Genomic DNA, 19,293 nt, shown 5'->3' with positions numbered 1-19,293 from the left:
TTCAGCCGGGGACATCCTTCTCCAGGACAAGATGTGGTTCCTAAGCTCTCTGCTCAAGGGTCACCTGTCCGCAGAGACCTCTGACCACCTGATCTAGGACTCTCGCACTCCTGTCTTTCTCCATTCCCCGCTGTATCATTCTTTATTATCAGTCTCATTAGTGGAAGTTTTTTTATAAGTGATGTCTGTTGAGCCCCCTCCCCTAGAACAGCAGCCCCACAGGCGCAGAGCTTTTGTCTGAGCTTCCTCTGTTTCCCATGCAGCGCTGGGAGCAATGCGGGCACGTGGCCAGCGCACGAAACAGTTGGGTGCTGGGCCAAGTAACTCCATCCTGTATGTCTGCCCAAGCCTGGCGGCTCCGCCTTTCTCTTAGTCACTACAGTGCAGGAGAAACTCAAGGGTCAGGGATTCTCCATTCAGCTCGGGAACCTCAAGAGGCAGCCAGGCTCTTTAAAAGTCGAGAGCACCCAGTCTGGAATATTGTTATTAGCGGTGGCCTTCCCAGCGGCCAGGGCCGTCCTGGCCGTCAGCCTTTGGCGCCCGTGACTGGTGAGAGCCTGCCGGCAGCCCGGCTCGCAGCGGCTTTGTGGCTTCTGGCCATGTCCACGTGCGCTCAGGTTCCCTCCCTGATGGGAGCGGTCACCGGGCTGGGCAGACAGCGGGCCTCGGCCGGCGAAGCACTGTGTATGCTGGGCCCTTGGACCGTGAGGGGCAGGAAATAAGTCGGGACAAACCCGCCGGGGTGGATCCGAAGCCCAGGTGCAGAGCGCCTACTGTCTGCGCGCTGGGCCCGCCCGCAGCTTTCAGCCCCCTGGGGTCCCGCGACCAGACAGAACCGTGTCCGGTGGTCGCGGGACCGGGGCCTGCGTGAGGGGACCCAGCAGGCGGGATGCGTGCTGAGGCTCATCCTCAGGGCCTTCCAAGTCCTTCCTCTCTCCAGACCGCACGTTTTTAACTCATCAGTCAATATTTATTTATTACACTCCCGCAGAGCAAGGATTTACCCAAGTAAAACAGAATCGGGACATTGGATACAGAGTATTCGCACACCCCTGGATGCGCGGTTCTGGTTGGGGTCCCGGGGCGGGGGGTGGGGAGAGAGTAGGGGTAGGCGGAGCGTGCGGGGGTCCCGGGAGTGAGGGGGGAAGAGGGGACAGAGGCCACCGGCCCACGGCTGCGTCAAAAGAGAGTAGGTGATGGGGGTGGGGTCTTGACCCAAGGTGCGGCAGTGGGGGAGGGATGGGGGCGTGGCGGAGTGGGCGTGGCGAGAGGCGGGTACGAGAGAGGTGGTGCCCCGCGATCCGCAACTCGGGATTGGCCGGAAGCCGGCCCCCGCCCCCTCCTCTCGGCCAATCGCCTTCCTTCCACTCTGGCCGCCCGGTCCCCGGGGTGCCACCCAGCCCCGGGGTTGCGCTTTCCGGGTCACCGCTCGCCGCTCCCGGACGCGCCCAGCCCGCCGCTTTTTCCCGGTCTCGGTCCAGGTGAGCACTTGCCGGACCGAGACTCGCCCCACCCCTAGGCGGAGGGATCTGGCCGGGGTCTGGGACGGGGTCCCCTCCTCGGCAACCGCTGGGCCGGCGTTGCATCATCTACATCTGCCAGCCGCGGAGCTGGTCCCGCGCCCCCGCGTCCCGGACCCTCCCCTTATCGCGAGTCCAGACTGTCCTGAAGCTGGGGGTTCCGCGCCCACGTGGCCCAGGGCCTCCACTCCAACTCCTGCGGCTGCGGAGGGGACGGCAGGGGGCGCGAGCCAGGGGGCGTCGAGCTGAGACTTTCGGAAGATGCGCTCTAATGGTGCCATCATTGATTTTTCGCTGCATTTTGGATGGGAAATGGTTGTCTCGAAAATTGCTCTTTTCTGCCAGTTCTGTGGAGTGGGGGGGGGGGGCGGGGTGTAAAATATTGATGTAGTTGCGTAGGCTGCACGGGAGGTGGCTGCCCGCGAGGGGAGGGAGCGCCGGGCGCGCAGGGCAAACAGGGCCCTGCCTCCAGCACGTACTAAGGGGATGGGGGAGGGTGCCCTGAGACCCCGACTTCGAGTCCTAGGCAAGGCGGATGGCTGAGCTGGAGAATGGGGAGGGGTAGTGGGGAAGGAGCGGGAGCGCAAAACTTAGCCTCCCAAGGGTTACCTGCGGGTGTTTATCCCAGACGGTATCCCCAAAAGCCCCTCCCAAAGGCCGGGTGACCGGGCGGTCTCCAGATCCTCTGTAGGGTCTCAATTTCCCGCCTGAAAAGTCTCCCTTTGAAACGGGAGTTTACTACCTTCCGCACCCTTGGCCCTAACTGGCCCCCTTGGGCCGAGTGTTGCGCGCGTGCAGGGTGCTGGGGGGGGGGCGGGGGGCGTGACCCCAGGAGGGTCTTGTGGTTTGAGGTGCGGCAGGAGCCAGCAGGACCGCGCCAGGGGAGCCCGCCTTCCCAGCACGCACGTGCGTCGGCGCGCGGGGCGCTGTGCCCGCGGGGCGCTGTGCCCGCCGGGAGCTGAGACGGGCTGCGCTGGACGGAATCCGCGGGTTCGAACCCGGGTCGCCCAGCGAGGGTCCCGCCAAGTGCCTGTGGGTTCTACGGAGGCTCTGTCGGTCTCGATTTGAGTTCCCAGCAGCCCCTTACCTTTCGGGAGGTCGCTACAGGCGAGGCAAGTCGCCACATAGGAGGCGCAGGGCTGCCTGCGTCTGCCGGGCCGGTCTGCGGGGTGTCCTGGCCAGGGGGCTGCCGGCCCGTCGGCCTCTGATGGGGAGAGAGGTCTACGACAGGGGCGCTTCTGCACGACGGAAGAACCACCTACCGCGGGCGCACCGCGGAGCGAAGGCAGTGTTCCGCTTACCTCGGGGGCTTTTTGAAAAGTGGAAGAAGGACGCGGGACGTCCCTGCGTGGTTTCACGAGGGGAACTGAGCGCCTGAAAAAGTACTTGCTGACCCAAAGACTTGAAGGAACCTCTGCTCTAGGCACGTTTGGGGGCAGATCGGCTGGGAGGCTGGTTTCTCCCGGAAAGCCGTGCCTCGCAAGCCTCGTGGATTTGAAACGGATGTGATTGCCAAGGGTGGGGGTGGGTCTCCGCTTCCCTTGCGCGCAGGCTCCGGCCTGGGCATCTGGGGCGACCTGCTGGGTGCTGATCTGCACCTGGCCCTGCGCTGGGAGACAGGGAACCAGCTAGGGCGGCCTCTGCCCTTGCTGATGGCGGCGGTACCCGGATGGGGCCGCTCCCGAGGAGAAATCCAGCGGGTCCACGAGCCTCCATGTGCACCTCCAAGTGAGGGGCCCTTTGCACCTTCAGCCCAGTTCCGCTTGGGCCACCCGACCTTTTCACAGCAAACTGCCTTCCGAAATGTCCTGGGGAGCAGAGGAGCAAGGCTGGGGTCCCTCCAGCTTCCCGGAGGAGTGGTGAGGGCTGCACTCAGAGGTCACCCCGAGCCACATCCCCTACCCTGAGCTCCTCGCAGGGACCTTCCAAACCCACAGGGCTCCAGAGACTTGGTGGGGGCGGGGGGAGCTTTAGATTTGCAGAAAAATTGAGAAGAGAGCAGAGTTCTCACGTACCTCCCCCCTCACACACCGTTCCCCCTGTTATTACCATCTTAACGATTTTTACAGTTAATGAACATTATGGTTAACTAAAGTCCCTACTTATTCAGATTTCCTTAGTTTCCCCCAATACCCTTTTCTGTTCTGGGATTCCATCCAGGAGACCTCATTCCATTTAGTTTTCACTGCTCCTTACGGAGTTGCAGCCGTGGTGAGTGTTCGGTCATCAGCCTGGTGAGTGACGGCTCTGCTCCGGCCGTGGACAGGTCCTCTGTTCAGTGTGGGAAATCGCAGGGAGGCAGCCGAGCGGCTGAGTTCAGTCCTGGTTTCTGAAGATGAGAGGTGGGCGTCTGCTCACTGTCACCAGAAGGAGCCGGGCAGGGCTGCAGCCTCTTCTTTGAGTATGCCCATTCCCTTTCCTTTCTTTCTTTCTCTCTTTCTTTCTTTCTTTCTTTCCTTTCTTTTTTTCTTTTTTTTTGTGTCATCTATTTTAAGGTTCCATGAGATTTTTAAAATTTGATAAAATACACGTAATATACTGTTTATTTTAACCATTCATAAGTGTAAAATTCAGTAGCAATACACACATTCACAATGTTGTGCAACCATCACTATTATCTGTACCCCAAACTTTTACATCATAACTCTGTACCCATTAAACAGTGACTCCCCTCCCCCTGCTCTTGGGAATCTCTATTCCGCTTCATGTCTCTCTGATTTGCCTATTCTAGGTACCTCATATAGGTAGAGTCATGCAATATTCTTCTTGCTCTGGCTTATTTGACTTAGCAGAATGTTTCATTCCTTTTTTTTTAGGGTAAAAATATATTTATTATCATCTTCATCTTCCTCTTATTATTTCCATCATGTAAATGTAGTCTTTTAAAATATATATATTTATTTATTTGGCTGCTCCGGGTCTTAGTTGCAACATGCAGGATCTTCATTGTGGAATGCGGGATCTAGTTCCCTGACCAGGTATCGAACCTGGGCCCCCTGAATTGGAAGCACAGAGTCTTAACCCCTGAACCACCAGGGGAGTCCCTAAATGTAGTCTTTTTAAAACAACTTTATTGAGATATCTTTGATGTATAAAAGTTGTATATATATTTAAGGTGTACAACTTGATGTTTTGATTTATGTATACATTATGAAAAGACACCACAATCAAGCTATCAAGATGAATAACATTCATCACCTCTACATAGTTGCCATGTGTGTGTGTCTGTGTGTGTGTGCATGCGCTCACATGTTGAGAAGATTTTAAAACTTCATTCTTTTTTCATGGCCAAATACTATTCCACTGTATGGGTAAACCACATTTTGTTTATCCATTCATCCACTGACGGACACTTGGTTTGTTTCCAGGTTTTTGCTATTGCGAATAGTGCTGTTATGAATGCGATGGGCAAATACTGTATGTTTCCATTTTTTTTGGCTATATGCGTAGGGGTGGAATTGCTGGGTCACACGGTAGTTGTATGCTTAACCCTTTGAGAAACTGTCCAGCTGTTGTCCACAGCAGCTGCTGCCTGCGTAGTTATGCCTTTTCCTGCCGAGCTACTTGAGTGAATGGAGCGCCACACCCAGAGGGGGCTGGGCGAGCAGGATTCCCAGGACAGGCAACAGAGAAGCAGGCTCTCCTGCAGGTGTTTAGAAACGGCCCGAACTGACGGCATCTCTTCCCCTTGCCTTTGACAGATCCCACCATGCCTTCTGAGACACCCCAAGCAGAAGAGAGGTCTGCAGGGTGCCCCCACCTCTCAGGGGCACATCTGGGGAAAGGGAGCCTGGAAAAGGAGCCTCCGGAAGACAAGGAGGACAAGGAGGTCCTGTGGATCCGTCCCGATGCCCCGAGCAGGTGCTCCTGGCAGCTGGGCAGGCCTGCCACCAACTCTCCACATCACCACACTGCTCTGTGAGTCCCCTTTATGATCATAAGGTGGGGGGGAGAGTTTGTTACCTGAAGCCAGGTAGCCATATGGACCTGGGGTGTGAACCACCACCCCACCCACCCCTTCCCTTGCAGTCACTCTGGATGGATGGTGAGCTGGGGTGGGAGGTATTTTATAGCTGAGTCCCCCAAGGCTCAGAGAGGCCAAGGCTTGTTTGTGCTGTAACGCAGCACCTAGTTCAGTGCCTCCCAAGAGCAGATGCTCAATAAATAAAGGGATGTGCCCAGGTCCCACGCTCTGAGTGACAGGTAGGGGGGAGGTTTCTGATCCAGTTCCGTCCGGGTGCACACTCTTGTAAGTAGGACCATGCCTGCCCTTCTCTGCTTAACTCCAGGCCGTGAAATATTTTTCTGTAGTGGGGTCTTTGTGGTTGGACTGAGGCTGCTGGATGAATAAACCACGACTTTAAGCCCTCTCTTGGGTATTCATGTGTCTGCAATGATCTCATTATGAATAACTGCAGTGGAAAATGCAGTTCATTTAGTCACAGCACCTACTACATTTGTGCCCTGTTCTAGGTGCAGGAGATCAATCAGTGGGAAAGGAAAAAAAAAAAAAAAAAAGGGAAAAATCCCTGACCCATCATGAAACTCAAACTGAGTTCACTAAATCTTAGGATTATCTTTATTTCCTTAGCGTTATCTCCCAGAAGTACAGCAAATGAGTCAGAAGAACATGCCTTTTGGATGTTCGGTTCTTATTCCTCATACACTGCTGTACCAACGTTTATGATTATTGATTTCCGATTCAGAACTGGGGAGGGGGATGGGGTGCGCTCCTCACTGGGGCCAATGGACCGAAGTAACATTTACAAACCCAGAAGCTCCCAGCATTAAACATACCTCGATTGTGGGAGCTCAGGAGGCCAAGTTGGCCGCCGGCTATAGGGCATGAGTCCCTGCTTCCAGAACAAAGCAGAGCAGGGGGTGAAATGGCTCTGTGAGCTTCTCACTGGGCCTGGAGTGGCTGGGACACCATCCCATCCAGGCTGCAACCTGGCATCACACGTGCACTTCACGTGGTGGCCTAACCCTCCTAAAACGCCCTGGCGGGGTTGCTGTCCCATCCTGAAACCGCTTGTCCCAGTTCAGGTTCTGAGGAGCTGGGCTTGGGCCTGAGGCTCCGGGGCTCCCCTGCTGTCAGGACACTGGACCTGGGTCCCGGGACGAGGCAGCCTAGGCGATCCCGGTGGTGAGAGCACAGGGCTGATGAGACAGGTGACGTGGCGGGGCGGCCTGGGGAGACCTCAGAGCCGGTACCTGGATGGGCAGGAGGTGCCAGCCCTGTGGGTATCTGGAGAAGGGGTTCCAGACGGTTCCCAGGCAGGGTGGGCTTAGAACGAGGAACAGAGTGGGAGCAGCAGAGGGAGGGGAGGGGCTGCGGAGGGGAAGCAGAGCCAGGCACCCTGCCAGGCGAGGGCTTTCAGGTTATTCCAGGGGGCTATAGGGCTCTGCTCCCAGAAGCCTCCTGGGCTATCACAGGGAAAGCAGCTAAGGTGTTAAATTCCCTCCCCAGGCCCCGGCCCCGATCACCTCAGGCAAGCTTCCCAGGTGACTTTCTGGCCCCCCAGGGCCTGGTACTGAGTCAGGAACCCTGAGTTCTCCGCTGGCCCACCATCCCCTGCCCGGGGGCGGGGGGCGGGCCGGGCCTCCCCCTTCTCAGGCCGCTGCAACCTCTGCTGGGGGTGGATGACTCAGCCGCCCTCCGGTCCTTCCCAGGTGTTTACCCCTCCTGCCTGGGCTTTAACTAGTTAATAAGTCAACCCCGAGGTCGCCCCTAGAGCTTGGTCTCCCTCCAAGTCTGGGGTCAGGAGCCCTTTGCCCCCGCCCGGGCTCTCCCCTCACCCCGACTTCCGCACCGCTCTTGGCCAAGCCTGCCTCTGGGGTGGCTCGGGGCGTCCGTGTCACCTTGGAGGGTGCAGTTGGGCTCCAGCCAGGCCATGTTGCTGCCTGTCTGGGCCCCAGGGCGGAAGGCAGCATTCCTGGGGAGCTGGCTCACCAACTTGGGAGAGGAGAGGAATCTACATGGTTAATGGGTCCCTGCAGTGGGGACCGCGGCTCACGCAAGCGTGAGAGCCGTGGGGATGGCGCCTGAGAAATCCAGGGTGTAGGAAGCCATTGAGTTTCTTGGAGCTCACGTCAGTTTTGCATATTCCGGGATGAATAGTTGGTCCCTGAGGATGAGGATGGAGGCAACATCGTGGGGGCCTCAGGAAACGCAGGCATCACGGCGTGCACACAGCTGAGCAGCGGCTGGGCTGTCCCACACCTTCCTGTCACCTGTCACCGGCTTCTTAGCTGGAAGAACCACTGGGAGGGGGCCAGTCACTCAAATGTGAAGGGGGACAGTTGGCCCATGAGAAGCAAATCCCATTCTGAGCCTGGAGGCCCACCTGGGAATTCGCCTGACCTTAGCCCCAAGGACAAGAGATGACCAGCCAGAGGCCTTTGTTCTTTGGTCTGAGTATCAGGCTTCCTGCCACCTGTGCCAGACGCTCTGAGTGATGCCAGGTGCCTGGGTAGGCTCTTTGCAGTCACTGTCACTGCCCGGTGGCCAGACTGTCTGAGGGGGTCTCTGTCCAGGGGTCCCCACCAGTTTTTTCATCGAAGAAAAGGAAGGGAGGTATCCCAGGAGGCAGGTGCTGAGAGAGGAGGTGAATTGAAGATCAAAAACCTAAAAAGATCAAGACTTCCCTGGTGGTCCAGTGGCTATGACTCCGCCTTCCAATGCAGGGGGCATGGGTTTGATCCCGTATGCCAAAAAAAAAAAAAAAAAAACCTAAAAAGGTGGACCAGGACGTGATGTTGTTTTGAAGTCAGTGTTTGTTTGTTTTAACTTTTTTATTTGGAAATAACACTCAAATGAAGTTGCAAAAATCATACAGAGAGGTCGTGGGGACGTTCGCCCAGCTGCCCACTGATACCGTCTGTTACCACAGTGCGTTTTCAAACCCCGGAAACGTTGGTGCAGCTGTTCACTAAATTGCATTCATTTTCATAGGTTTTGAGGTGTACTTGCCCGTGCACATGTGTGTGACCTTTTACCAAATGTAGATTTGTGTAATTGCCACCCAGATCCTCATGAAGGGCAGTTCTTTGATTTACTTCTTGATTTATTTAAAAGAATGTGCTGGACTGCCAAGGCTGGTACCATTTTGTTTCTCTGAGTAATCGTGGACTCCTCTGTTTTAGGGCAAAATCTCCCAAAATCTTGCCAGACATCCTGAAGAAAATTGGGGATACCCCAATGGTGAGGGTCAACAAGATCGGGAGGAACTTCGGCCTGAAGTGTGAGCTCCGTGAGTACCGGCTTCCTGCGCGGCTCGCAGGCCTGGGGTGCGGGTGGGCCCCTCAGACCCTGGGGGAGGGGTGTTGGACCCCATCAGGTGAGGTCGGGATGCACACAGGACAGGACGGGGTGCTGGAGGGTGAGTGAGGCCTCTCCGGAGCCGCTGTAAGGGAGGCCGTGGCCTGTGAGCCGAGGCCTGAATTGTGGAGGGAAGCGTGTCCGGGCAGATGTCGGGGGCAGAACCCGAGCCAGGAAGGAGGGTTCTCTGACCCGGCCACTGCAGGAGTGGGAGGCCCGATCCCGGGAGCAGAGCGGCGCCGTTCGGTCTCGGACTCTCGTAGGGAGGAGCAGACATGCCGTGGGTGGGGTGGGCTGACGTGAGAGCCGGGGCGGTTTTTGTGATGAGGGTCCCAGCCATCAGCCCGGCAGGAACTGGCTGCCCCGGTGCTCAGACAGACAGTTCGCGTCTCACTTATGAGACACAGAGTGGGGATTTGGGGGCTGTGTCTGGTACACATGGGGATCACCTGAGAGTCTTATCCAAGTCCTATGGAGAAGGGGCTTCTTTGCAGGAGGCTGTTCCCAGGAACACAAGAGGGTGGGGGGCTTTCTTCACCTCCACTGTTCTCCCGGGCTCGGAGCCCAGGTAGATGTCAGCCTTGTCCCAGAGGAAGTGACAGGTGCAGAGGCCCTGGCGGGGACCAGGCCCAGTGCTTCTGGGGCAGAGAGAGCTGGGGAGGGGAGAGCGTGGGGGTCCTTGGGGGTCAACACCTCCTAGGGGAGGGTCCGAGGCCACGTGGTCGATTCACCCCAGAGACATCACCATCAGAGGCTTCCCGCGCACCCCTCTGGTGAAGAATTCTCTCATAAGCAACGAGCAGTACAGACTCCCAGGCGCTGCTGGGGGTGTATCAGAACAGCCCAGGAGAGCTATCGTCTGCTCTGTGCTCCTCCGTCAGATAATAGAGACCAGTAACTTGTACCCTGTAGGCATGGGCCTGCTGCGTGTGCTTCAACTTGGCAGGAGCCCCTGAAGTAGGTTTTACTGTGTCCATTTTACAGATGGAAAAACCGAGCCTCAGATTGGTCACTTGGCTTGCCCACGGCTGATCAGCTTGAATCCCTGCATCTCTGTTGGCTTTCCCATGGGCTCATTAGAATTTTCTAACAAGTAATTCAAGTGTGTGGCCTACAAGAGTCTGGGGTGCAGGGCTCCTCAGCGGTCAGACATTCACGAGCCCCTCCTTCACTGTCCCGGCAGGGGCCTCCCTGGGTCTTAGGGGAGAAAGCCTGTCTATGGTTGTGGATTTCAGAAACCAGGACCAAGCAGGAGGAGCTCGTTTTGTGGGGGCTGCAGGCCGGCCTGGTCCTTCAGTCACATTTGGTGCCATCTCTCCCCCTTTTACGAACACTGCATATTTTTAAGAGGTGGGAGGGAGTCCTCCCCCAAGGAAAGAAGAGCAGACGCAGAGGCTTAGGCACAGGAGAGGACATCGTATCTGCCAGGTGGGGAAGATGGTGGGAGGCGGGTGTGGAAGGTGTGTGGGTCCTGGTCTGGGGGTGTGACGGGTGAGCTGTGGCTTCAGGACATCAGGTCGTCTGTCATGGTCCGCTGGGTACGGCGGGGCTGTCTGCCCTGATTTAAGCCTGGGCTTCAGTCGGCCGCCCCCCGCACGCCCAGCAAGTCTCTTTGGGACTGTGCTGCCTCACGGGGGTGGCTCTGCTCCGTCCATCCAGTTGGTGGGGCTCTTTAGGCTCCTCTGTCTCATACACTTGGAGTTGCCACGTGGTCCATGGGGGGTGGGATGGGCAGGTGGCAGAAGCTCCCGTGGGCGAGCACCCGCACCCACGTCAGGTGTGGGAGGTGGCAATGGACAGGCGATGATTTTCAGGACCACTGAAGCTTGTCCCTGCATCCTGGGCGTATCGGGTGCTGGGGAGGGGTCGGCACGGCCGGCGTCCCTTAGCGGTCGGGGGCCTCGTCCTCTCTCATGATGCGTCTCTGGCTCCAGTGGCCAAGTGCGAGTTCTTCAACGCGGGCGGGAGCGTGAAGGACCGCATCAGCCTGCGAATGATTGAGGATGCTGAGCGCGAGGGGACCCTGAAGCCTGGGGACACCATCATCGAGCCGACGTCGGGGAACACAGGTGGGCGCTGCCGCGGGCCAGAGCTGCCGGCCCGGGTGACCCAGGGCTGCACGCGCTGGCCTGTCCGGCTGGCCCTTCCCTTCCCTCCACGCACTTTGCTCGGCACCTGATGCCTGTGTGCAGGTGTGTGACTGAGCCCAGCTTTCTCTGATGTCTTGCCGTCCCAGCTGCATTGGTGATGTTGGAGTCTGTTATGTGGGCAACTACACCTTGTAAAAATCTGTCCTAGTTTCCTATGGCTGCGGTAATAAATCCCACAGCCTGGGCGGCTTAATCAACAGACGTTTATTATCTCACAGTCTGGAGGCTGGACAACTGAGACCAGGTGTGAGCAGGGCTGGTTCCTCCTGAGGCCTCTCTCCCGGGATCTTCTCCCTGTGTCCTCACACGCGTCCCTCTGTGTGTGTCTGTGTCCTGATCTCCTCTCTTATGAGGACACCAGACATGCGGGGTTAGGGCCCACCCATGTGACCTCGGTTAACCTTAATCTCCTCTTCAAAGACCCATCTCCAGTTAGAGTCACATTCTGAGGGGGGCTGCAGGGTGGGACTTAAACAGATGAATTTTGGAGAGACACAGTTCAGCCCATAACACTCCACCCACTGGCCCCCAGAATTCATGTCCTTCTCGAAGGCAAAGTATATTCACCCCCATCCCAACAGCCCCCCAAAGTCTGAACCCATTCCAGCACCGACGTTAAGTCTCATCTAAGGATCACCTAAATCAGAGGTGGATGAGACCTGAGGCTCGATTCCTCCTGAAGCAAAATTCCTCTCCGGCTGTGAACCTTCAAACCGGACAAGTTATGTGTTTCCAAAGCACAGTGGCAGGCCAGGCACAGGACAGACATTCCCATCCAAACCCAGAAAGGGGTCGTGGGTCCCAAGCAGGTCCGAAGCCGAGTGGGGCAAACTACGGGAGATCTTGAGGCTCCAGAACCCTCCTCTCTGGCTCCACGTTCTGTCTTCAGACTAACTGGGGTGGCCCTTCCCCTCAGCCCTGGGCAGCGGCCCTGACCCCTTTGGAACCAGGGAGGAGGCGTCCGGCCCGGGCCTGTGCCCCGGGCCCGTGGTGGGGCTGGGGACGGGAACACGCGGGCTCCACAACGTCTGCTGCTATTGTCACCTCCCAGGCGCCCAGTAAGAGCTGGAGGAATTGGGGTTCATGGTGGGCACCCTGCTTTTTTCTCTGGGCACACTTGCCTTTTTATCTGTGCCTCCACATTCTCCTCTTATCCCCTCATTTAAGGGCAGAAGGGGATGACGTAGGGCATTTTTGCAGCGCCCTCTCCCCTGGGCCTTTGGGGCTGGAAGCGGGGTCTCGGGGGCACCGTGGCCCCCTCTCACTGCATGTGCTGTCCCCAGGGATCGGGCTGGCCCTGGCCGCCGCGGTGAAGGGCTACCATTGCATCATCGTGATGCCTGAGAAGATGAGCACTGAGAAGGTAGGCGGGTGGGCAGGGGTGGGGCATCTCCCCGGCCCGCTGCCCCTGCGCTACAGGCCCGGTGGGGAGGTGAAGGCCACCACGTACCTCTGCAGGTGGACGTCCTGCGTGCCCTGGGGGCTGAGATCGTGAGGACGCCCACCAACGCCAGATTCGACTCCCCTGAGTCACATGTGGGCGTGGCCTGGAGGCTGAGGAACGAGATCCCCAATTCTCACATCCTGGACCAGGTGAGGGCCGGCCCTGGGGGCCAGTGTGTGCCCAGAGGCTTGGGACCAAGTGGGGCCTTCCCTGGGGGATGTCTGTCGGGGGCTTGGGGGTGGTGTCACATCTGCAGCAGGAGCAGAGGCTGCAGAGTGACCGACGCACTGGGACGCGGTCACTGGCTCCTCCCAGCCCAGTGTGTGGCCGGCAGGGTCGGCCAAGCCTTTGGCTCTGCTGTCTGTGTGCCGGCTTCGAGGGCTCAGCTCAGCGCGCTGGAATGCCCTTTGCAGAGGACCCTGGAAGCTCTCTAAAGGCATAAAATACATGCAGACCTTTTGACTGGAAGCTCTTCTTTGTCACTCACTCCACACCTGGGTTAATTCAGAAATCGCATCTTCTGGAGAGCTGGTTTTCATGCTTGGTGTCTGTTGAGGTGCCCGGGCCATTCCCTGAGCTGCCGGGATCCTCTCTGGCTTGCACTGAGCTGCTTGCCTGGTGCCCTGTGGCTGCTGCTGGTTCTGTGCCTTGACTTCAACATGACTCCTTTGCTCTCTTTCCTTGCAGTATCGCAATGCCAGCAACCCTCTCGCTCACTACGACATCACGGCCGAAGAGATCCTGCAGCAGTGTGACGGTGTATACTTCTAACCCTGCTTTCCATCTTGACTGGGAGTGTACAAGTCACTTACCTGCTCCTTCGTAAACTCCTATTAATCCTTCAAAACCCAGCTCAAATGTCCCCTCTCCGTGAAGTGCTTTCTAGAGCATTTCCCTAGAGCGGTTTCCTCCCTCTGTTGTGCCCTCTTGGACTTTGCCCGTGCCTCTCCTATAGCACCAAACATATCATGTGGTGTATTTGTTTACCTAGCAGCCTTTCCTCTAGACCTGTAGGAGCTCTTGAGTGCAGGGAACAAGGGTGTCCCAGGCTGGTGCTGGGCTCACAGCTGGGGCTTCACGTTGCTGAACGGCACTTGGCCTCAAGCCCCAGCCTGGGCACTGAATTCAACATTGGGGTTTTCTCATCTGCAGAACTGGGGTGGTGGCATCTGCAATTAGCTTACTCTGTACAGACATGAGGCTGCTTGGAACCTCTCCGCACAGTTGGTGCCAAGGCCAAGGGGGTTGCGATGTTTTCTGACGGGCTGTTTCCCTAAGAGGTCTTCGGGAAGAGTTGCCAGGGGCTTGGCACCCCTGGCTTCCTGTTTGGAGCCTGGCGTTAGCTTCAGTGCCCTCGTTCCGTGCCCAGGAGCCAGGCAGCAAAGTCCAGGCATTTGCTCGCCCAGGTTTTATGTGTGAGAATCCTCTCATTTGGTAAAAACAGCCTTTCTGCCTCGGCACGGGTGCCCGCGCTGACTTGTCTGCAGGTGCCTGAGCTGGCCACCTGGCACTGAGAGAGCCCGGACGACGTCTGAGCCAAGCTGAGCGGCTTATTCTGGTTCCTTTGATAATTCAGTTCACTTATCCATGCCGTCTGAACCAAACAGCTTAAGAAAGTGTGAAGAGCCTCCCTGGGCTCAGCCCTCAGCCACCTGGGGCCCACCCACCTCCTGCAGGAAGTCACCTCGTGCACGATTCACGACAAATAGGGATTTCAGGGACTGGCTGCCGTTTAGCCTTAAATGGGGCTCCCTGGGGCCCTGTTACTGTGACTGCGCCTTAAAGATGAAGGACTGCGATCAGAGGCTTTAAATTTGAGAACAGGTTTGCTTTTGCCCTTTTTGATAACTTGCCTTCGTTATGGTTGAGGACCTTCTTGCTTCTTATTAAGAGTGGAGGGCCAAGCAGAAACTAACACACCATTGTAAAGCAATTATACTCCAATAAACATGCTCAAAAAAAAAAAGAGTGGGGGTCGGCCGCTCCTGCCTGCGGATGTTCTCCCTGACATGCCTTCTCCCCTGTCAGGGAGGCTGGACATGCTGGTGGCGTCGGCGGGCACGGGGGGCACCATCACGGGCATCGCCAGGAAGCTGAAGGAGAAGTGCCCTGGATGCCAGGTGAGGGGCTGCGAGGGCGCCACCCTGCCCCGCCCAGGAGAGGTGGGCCTGGACGTGTGCGCGTTTCCCACCTGCGGCCTGAACTGCAGCTGGAGGCTTAACTGTCAGGCTCCTTGGCCTTGGGCCCACAGAGTGGCCTCTGCTTTAGAGCTGGAAGTTCCCATTTCTGACACATCTGCGTAGACGGCCTTGCACCTTATATTGGTGGGGTATACCTGTGCCTGCCCGGGAGATAAAGGACCCAGCAACCTGGACGCCCAGATGAGCTGGGGGTGGGAGAGTCCATTTGGGTGGCCTCCAAGGGTCATTCCAGAAGCCGAGAGCTCTCAGGTTCAGGTCCTGCCGCTGCCCCACTGGGGCTCTGAGAGTAGGGGAGGGGCACCTGAGCCTGGGGAGGGGCTCAGAGAGACCCCCACTGGAGGTGCTGAGCGCACCCTTCCTCTCTGCCCATTTCTCCGCCGTCCAGGAGAGGTCAGCCCTAGCACCCCCCTCGCCCCAGGTTCCCGCTGTCCCAGGGCATCTCTTGGGGCTGTCCTGGGGCACCCTGCGCAGGAGGAGCTTTCCAGGACGCCACTTCCCCCAGCCTCATGCTGCCCCCTTGAGTGCCCTGAGCTGGACATTTATTTACCTCGTGATCTCCCAGCGCCCGGGCCTGGGTTTGTGGGTTTCGAGCCTCGTGCCCGAGGTCTGGGAACAGGGCCCGCGCCCTGATGACAGCCGGGTGTGTCCAGGTGAGACTTGAGCCCTAAGGCTGCCCACTCTGCAGATCATCGGGGTGGACCCCGAAGGCTCCATCCTCGCAGAGCCCGAGGAGCTGAACCAGACGGAGCAGCTGGCCTACGAGGTGGAAGGGATCGGCTACGACTTCATCCCCACCGTGCTGGACCGGACGGTAGGCGGGGCGGCAGTGACAAGCCCAGCCCTCAGGCCACACCCTGACGAGCGTGTGCCACGGCCCTGTTGAGCAGACACGGAGGCCGTTGGGGGGTGGCGGGTGGCACAGACCGCCCCGGCAGAGGGAGGGAGCCGGGTGGCTGGAGCGGGTAAGCAGGCCGACGTGGGAGAGCTAAGGACCCCAGAGAAGGCTCCTTTTAAGGACCCTAAAGGATGCTTCGGTCAGGGACCTACCCTAGAAGTGTGGCCCTGCAGCGGGGCTGGTGGGCGGCTTTACTGGCCACGTGCACAGTGTGCTGGACCCGGGGGGAGGGGCTGGGGCGCGATCTAGGTCTGCAGATGAGTCCCGGATCCCAGGCGAGGGGCTGGGCCGCATCCCTGCAGAGTCACGGCCTCCTGGACCGAGGTCCTCTGTGAGGCTGCAACCTGGGCGGTGGTCCCCACACCCGCCACACGCCTGCTGCCCAGCGCCCGGAGCTGCCCAGCCTGACCGCCCGCCCTTGGCCCCCCGCAGGTGGTAGACAGGTGGTTCAAGAGCAACGACGAGGATGCCTTCGCCTTCGCCCGCATGCTGATCGCGCAGGAGGGGCTGCTGTGCGGTGAGTGGGGCGCCGGGCGCTCGCCCTCTGCCCGCTGCTGGTCCGGCGCCTGAAGGACACCCTCGCTCTGGGGCTGCCCGGCCCACCTGCACGCCACCTGCTGCAGGGCTTGGAGGTTCTGTGTGAGGGTTTGGTCGTGACACTCGGTGGTAACGAGGAGAATGCGGGTGGACAGAGAGAAGCGGGGGTCCTCCCAGCACCCCGAGCCCGGCCCCTCCCCCGAGGACCCCCCAGAGCATGTTCGGGCGTGCACACACACTCGCATGCTCACGCGCATCGCACGCCCCCGCCCCCGGCGGGTCTGACTCCGACCCTCCCGGCAGGCGGCAGTGCCGGCAGTGCCATGTCGGTGGCCGTGAAGGCCGCCCAGGAGCTGAGGGAGGAGCAGCGCTGCGTGGTGATCCTGCCGGACTCTGTGCGGAACTACATGTAAGGAGCACTCCCCCCGGCCCCTCGGCTTCCCGCGCTCCGCCTCCCAAGCGCCTGTGCCGGCCCTGCTCCCCGCCAGGCCTCCCCTGAGGCCCGGCAGCGGGAGGGAGGGAGCGTGGGGGTCTGTGAGGCCGCGGGGGACGAGGAGGAGGACGTAGCCGCCCTAAGAACGCCTCCCCACCCCCGGCTGCAGGGAGCACCGGCTCTGCTGCTTCACTCACACTCCAGCCCCAACCTGGCGAGACCCAGGCTGGGGTCGGTGGCCCGGGGACGGGCTGTGCGATGTCTGCCTGGCGGCCTCCAAGGCCCCTTCGAGTCCGATGGTGCTGAGTATCTGCCCACCTGCCCAGGCGGCAGCTTGCAGCCTCCTGCTCCCAATTCCCGTCCTCTGGGGCCACCGGCCGAAAGAGCCAGGGTTGCTGTATGGGAACAAGGGCACAGGGGGCTGGAGACCTCCCCCACGGACCCGCGGGCTTCCTGCCTGGCCCAGGAGTGGCAGGTTACATCCCTCGGGTGAGCTCAGCCGCCCCTGGTGGGCGCCCGTTCCAGCAGAGGGTGAGTCACGTCTGGGTGTCCACTGCCGGGTTGCCCTAAGCATGGCCGTACGCTCACACCACAGAGTGCGTGAGGACGGCCATCTCCCCGTGTGCCGGGCCGGCCTGCTGTGTGTGCACACGCCTGCCTGCCTGTGTGAGAGAGAAATGGCGAGAGTGTGAGTGAATGATCATGTCTCGGGCGTACGCGTCTAGGCTGGGGGGCTGTGGATCCTCTCTGCTCCCCACTTTGTTGGTCCTTGTCTGCCTTTTTTTTTTTTTAACATCTTTATTGGAGTATAATTGCTTCACAATGGTGTGTTAGTTTCTGCTGTATACCAAAGTGAATCAGCTATACATATACATATATCCCCATATCTCCTCCCTCTTGCGTCTCCCTCCCACCCTCCCTATCCCACCCCTCTAGGTGGTCACAAAGCATCGAGCTGATCTCCCTGTGCTATGCGGCTGCTTCCCGCTAGCTATCTATTTTATGTTTGGTAGTGTATATCTGTCCATGCCACTCTCTCACTTCGTCCCAGCTTACCCTTCCCCCTCCCCGTGTCCTCAAGTCCATTCTCTACGTCTGCATCTTTATTCCTGTCCTGCTCCTAGGTTCTTCAGAAACTTTTTTTTTTTTTTTAGATTCCATATATATGTGTTAGCATACAGTATTTGTTTTTCTCTTTCTGACTTACTTCCCTCCGTATGACAGACTCTAGGTCCTTCCACCTCACTACAAATAACTCAATTTCTTTTCTTTTTATGGCTGAGTAATATTCCATTGTATATATGTGCCACATCTTCTTTCTCCATTCATCTGTCGATGGACACTTAGGTTGCTTCCATGTCCTGGCCATTGTAAATAGCGCTGCAGTGAAGATTGTGGTACATGACTCTTTTTGAATTATGGTTTTCTCAGGGTGTATGCCCAATAGTGGGATTGCTGGGTCATATGGTAGTTCTGTTTTTAGTTTTTTAAGGCACCTCCATACTGTTCTCCATAGTGGCTGTATCCATTTACATTCCCACCAACAGTGCAAGAGGGTTCCCTTTTCTCCACACCCTCTCCAGTATTTGTTGTTTGTAGATTTTTTGATGATGGCCATTCTAACCAGTGTGAGGTGATATTTAATTGTAGTTTTGATTTGCATTTCTCTAATGATTAGTGATGTTGAGCCTCCTTTCATGTTTGTTGGCAATCTGTATATCTTCTTTGGAGAAATGTCTGTTTAGGTCTGCCCATTTTTGGTTTGGGTTGTTTGTTTTTTTCATATTAAGCTGCATGAGCTGCTTGTATATTTTGGAGATTAATCCTTTGTCAGTTGCTTCGTTTGCAAACATTTTCTCCCATTCTGAGGGTTGTCTTTTCGTCTTGTTTTTCGTTTCCTTTGCTGTGCAAAAGCTTTTAAGTTTCATTAGGTCCAATTTGTTTACTTTTGTTTTTATTTCAATTTCTCTAGGAGGTGGGTCAAAAAGCATCTTGCTGTGATTTATGTCATAGAGTGTTCTGCCTATGTTTTCCTCTAAGAGTTTGATAGTGTCTGGCCTTACATTTAGGTCTGTAATCCATTTTGAATTTATTTTTGTATATGGTGTTAGGGAGTGTTCTAATTTCATTCTTTCACATGTAGCTGTCCAGTTTTCCCATCACCACTTATTGAAGAGGCTGTCTTTTCTTCATTGTATAGTCTTGCCTCCTTTATCAAAGATAAGGTGACCATGTGTGCGTGGGTTTATCTCTGGGCTTTCCGTCCTGTGCCATTGATCTATATTTCTGTTTTAGTGCCAGTACCATACTGTCTTGATGACTGTAGCTTTGCAGTATAGTCTGAAGTCCGGGAGCCTGATTCCTCCAGCTCCGTTTTTCTTTCTCAAGATTGCTTTGGCTCTTCAGGGTCTTTTGTGTTTCCATACAAATTGTGAAATTTTTTGTTCTAATTCTGTGAAAAATGCCATTGGTAATTTGATAGGGATTGCACAGAATCTGTAGATTGCTTTGGGCAGTATAGTCATTTTCACAATGTTGATTCTTCCAATCCAAGAATATGGTATATCTCTCCATCTGTTTTATCATCCTTAATTTCTTTCATCAGTGGCTTATATTTTTCTGCATACAGGTCTTCTGTCTCCTTAGGTAGGTTTATTCCTAGGTATTTAATTCTTTTTGTTGCAATGGTAAACGGGAGTGTTTCCTTAATTTCTCTTTCAGATTTTTCATCATTATTGTATAGGAATGCAAGAGATTTCTGTGCATTAATTTTGTATCCTGCTAGTTTACCA

At 56.8% G+C, this 19,293-nt stretch overlaps 1 protein-coding gene across 4 annotated transcripts in view; it reads left to right on the top strand.

Moving 5' to 3' along the window:
* Positions 1–1,342: 1,342 nt before the first annotated feature.
* The window catches only part of CBS (cystathionine beta-synthase), a 30,660-nt gene continuing 12,709 nt past the window's right edge, over positions 1,343–19,293 (top strand). The window contains exons 1-11 of one of the 4 annotated variants that reach the window (XM_036851154.1): positions 1,343–1,481; positions 5,222–5,438; positions 8,667–8,773; positions 10,776–10,910; positions 12,275–12,354; positions 12,450–12,584; positions 13,123–13,192; positions 14,464–14,555; positions 15,322–15,447; positions 15,964–16,048; positions 16,372–16,477. In XM_036851154.1, coding sequence (XP_036707049.1) covers positions 5,230–5,438; positions 8,667–8,773; positions 10,776–10,910; positions 12,275–12,354; positions 12,450–12,584; positions 13,123–13,192; positions 14,464–14,555; positions 15,322–15,447; positions 15,964–16,048; positions 16,372–16,477 — 1,145 coding nt within the window. In that variant the 5' untranslated portion in view covers positions 1,343–1,481; positions 5,222–5,229. Of the gene's footprint in view, positions 1,482–1,508; positions 1,795–2,389; positions 2,633–2,855; positions 2,944–5,221; positions 5,439–8,666; positions 8,774–10,775; positions 10,911–12,274; positions 12,355–12,449; positions 12,585–13,122; positions 13,193–14,463; positions 14,556–15,321; positions 15,448–15,963; positions 16,049–16,371; positions 16,478–19,293 lie in introns of those variants that run through there. The other 3 variants (XM_036851152.1, XM_036851155.1, XM_036851156.1) reach the window with 3 other exon arrangements.

Source organism: Balaenoptera musculus, chromosome 4 (assembly GCF_009873245.2).
Source record: "Balaenoptera musculus isolate JJ_BM4_2016_0621 chromosome 4, mBalMus1.pri.v3, whole genome shotgun sequence".
Lineage (NCBI taxonomy): Eukaryota > Metazoa > Chordata > Mammalia > Artiodactyla > Balaenopteridae > Balaenoptera > Balaenoptera musculus.
The sequence above is the reverse complement of the archived record's forward strand: the minus strand, read 5'-3'. Positions and strand labels throughout refer to the sequence as shown.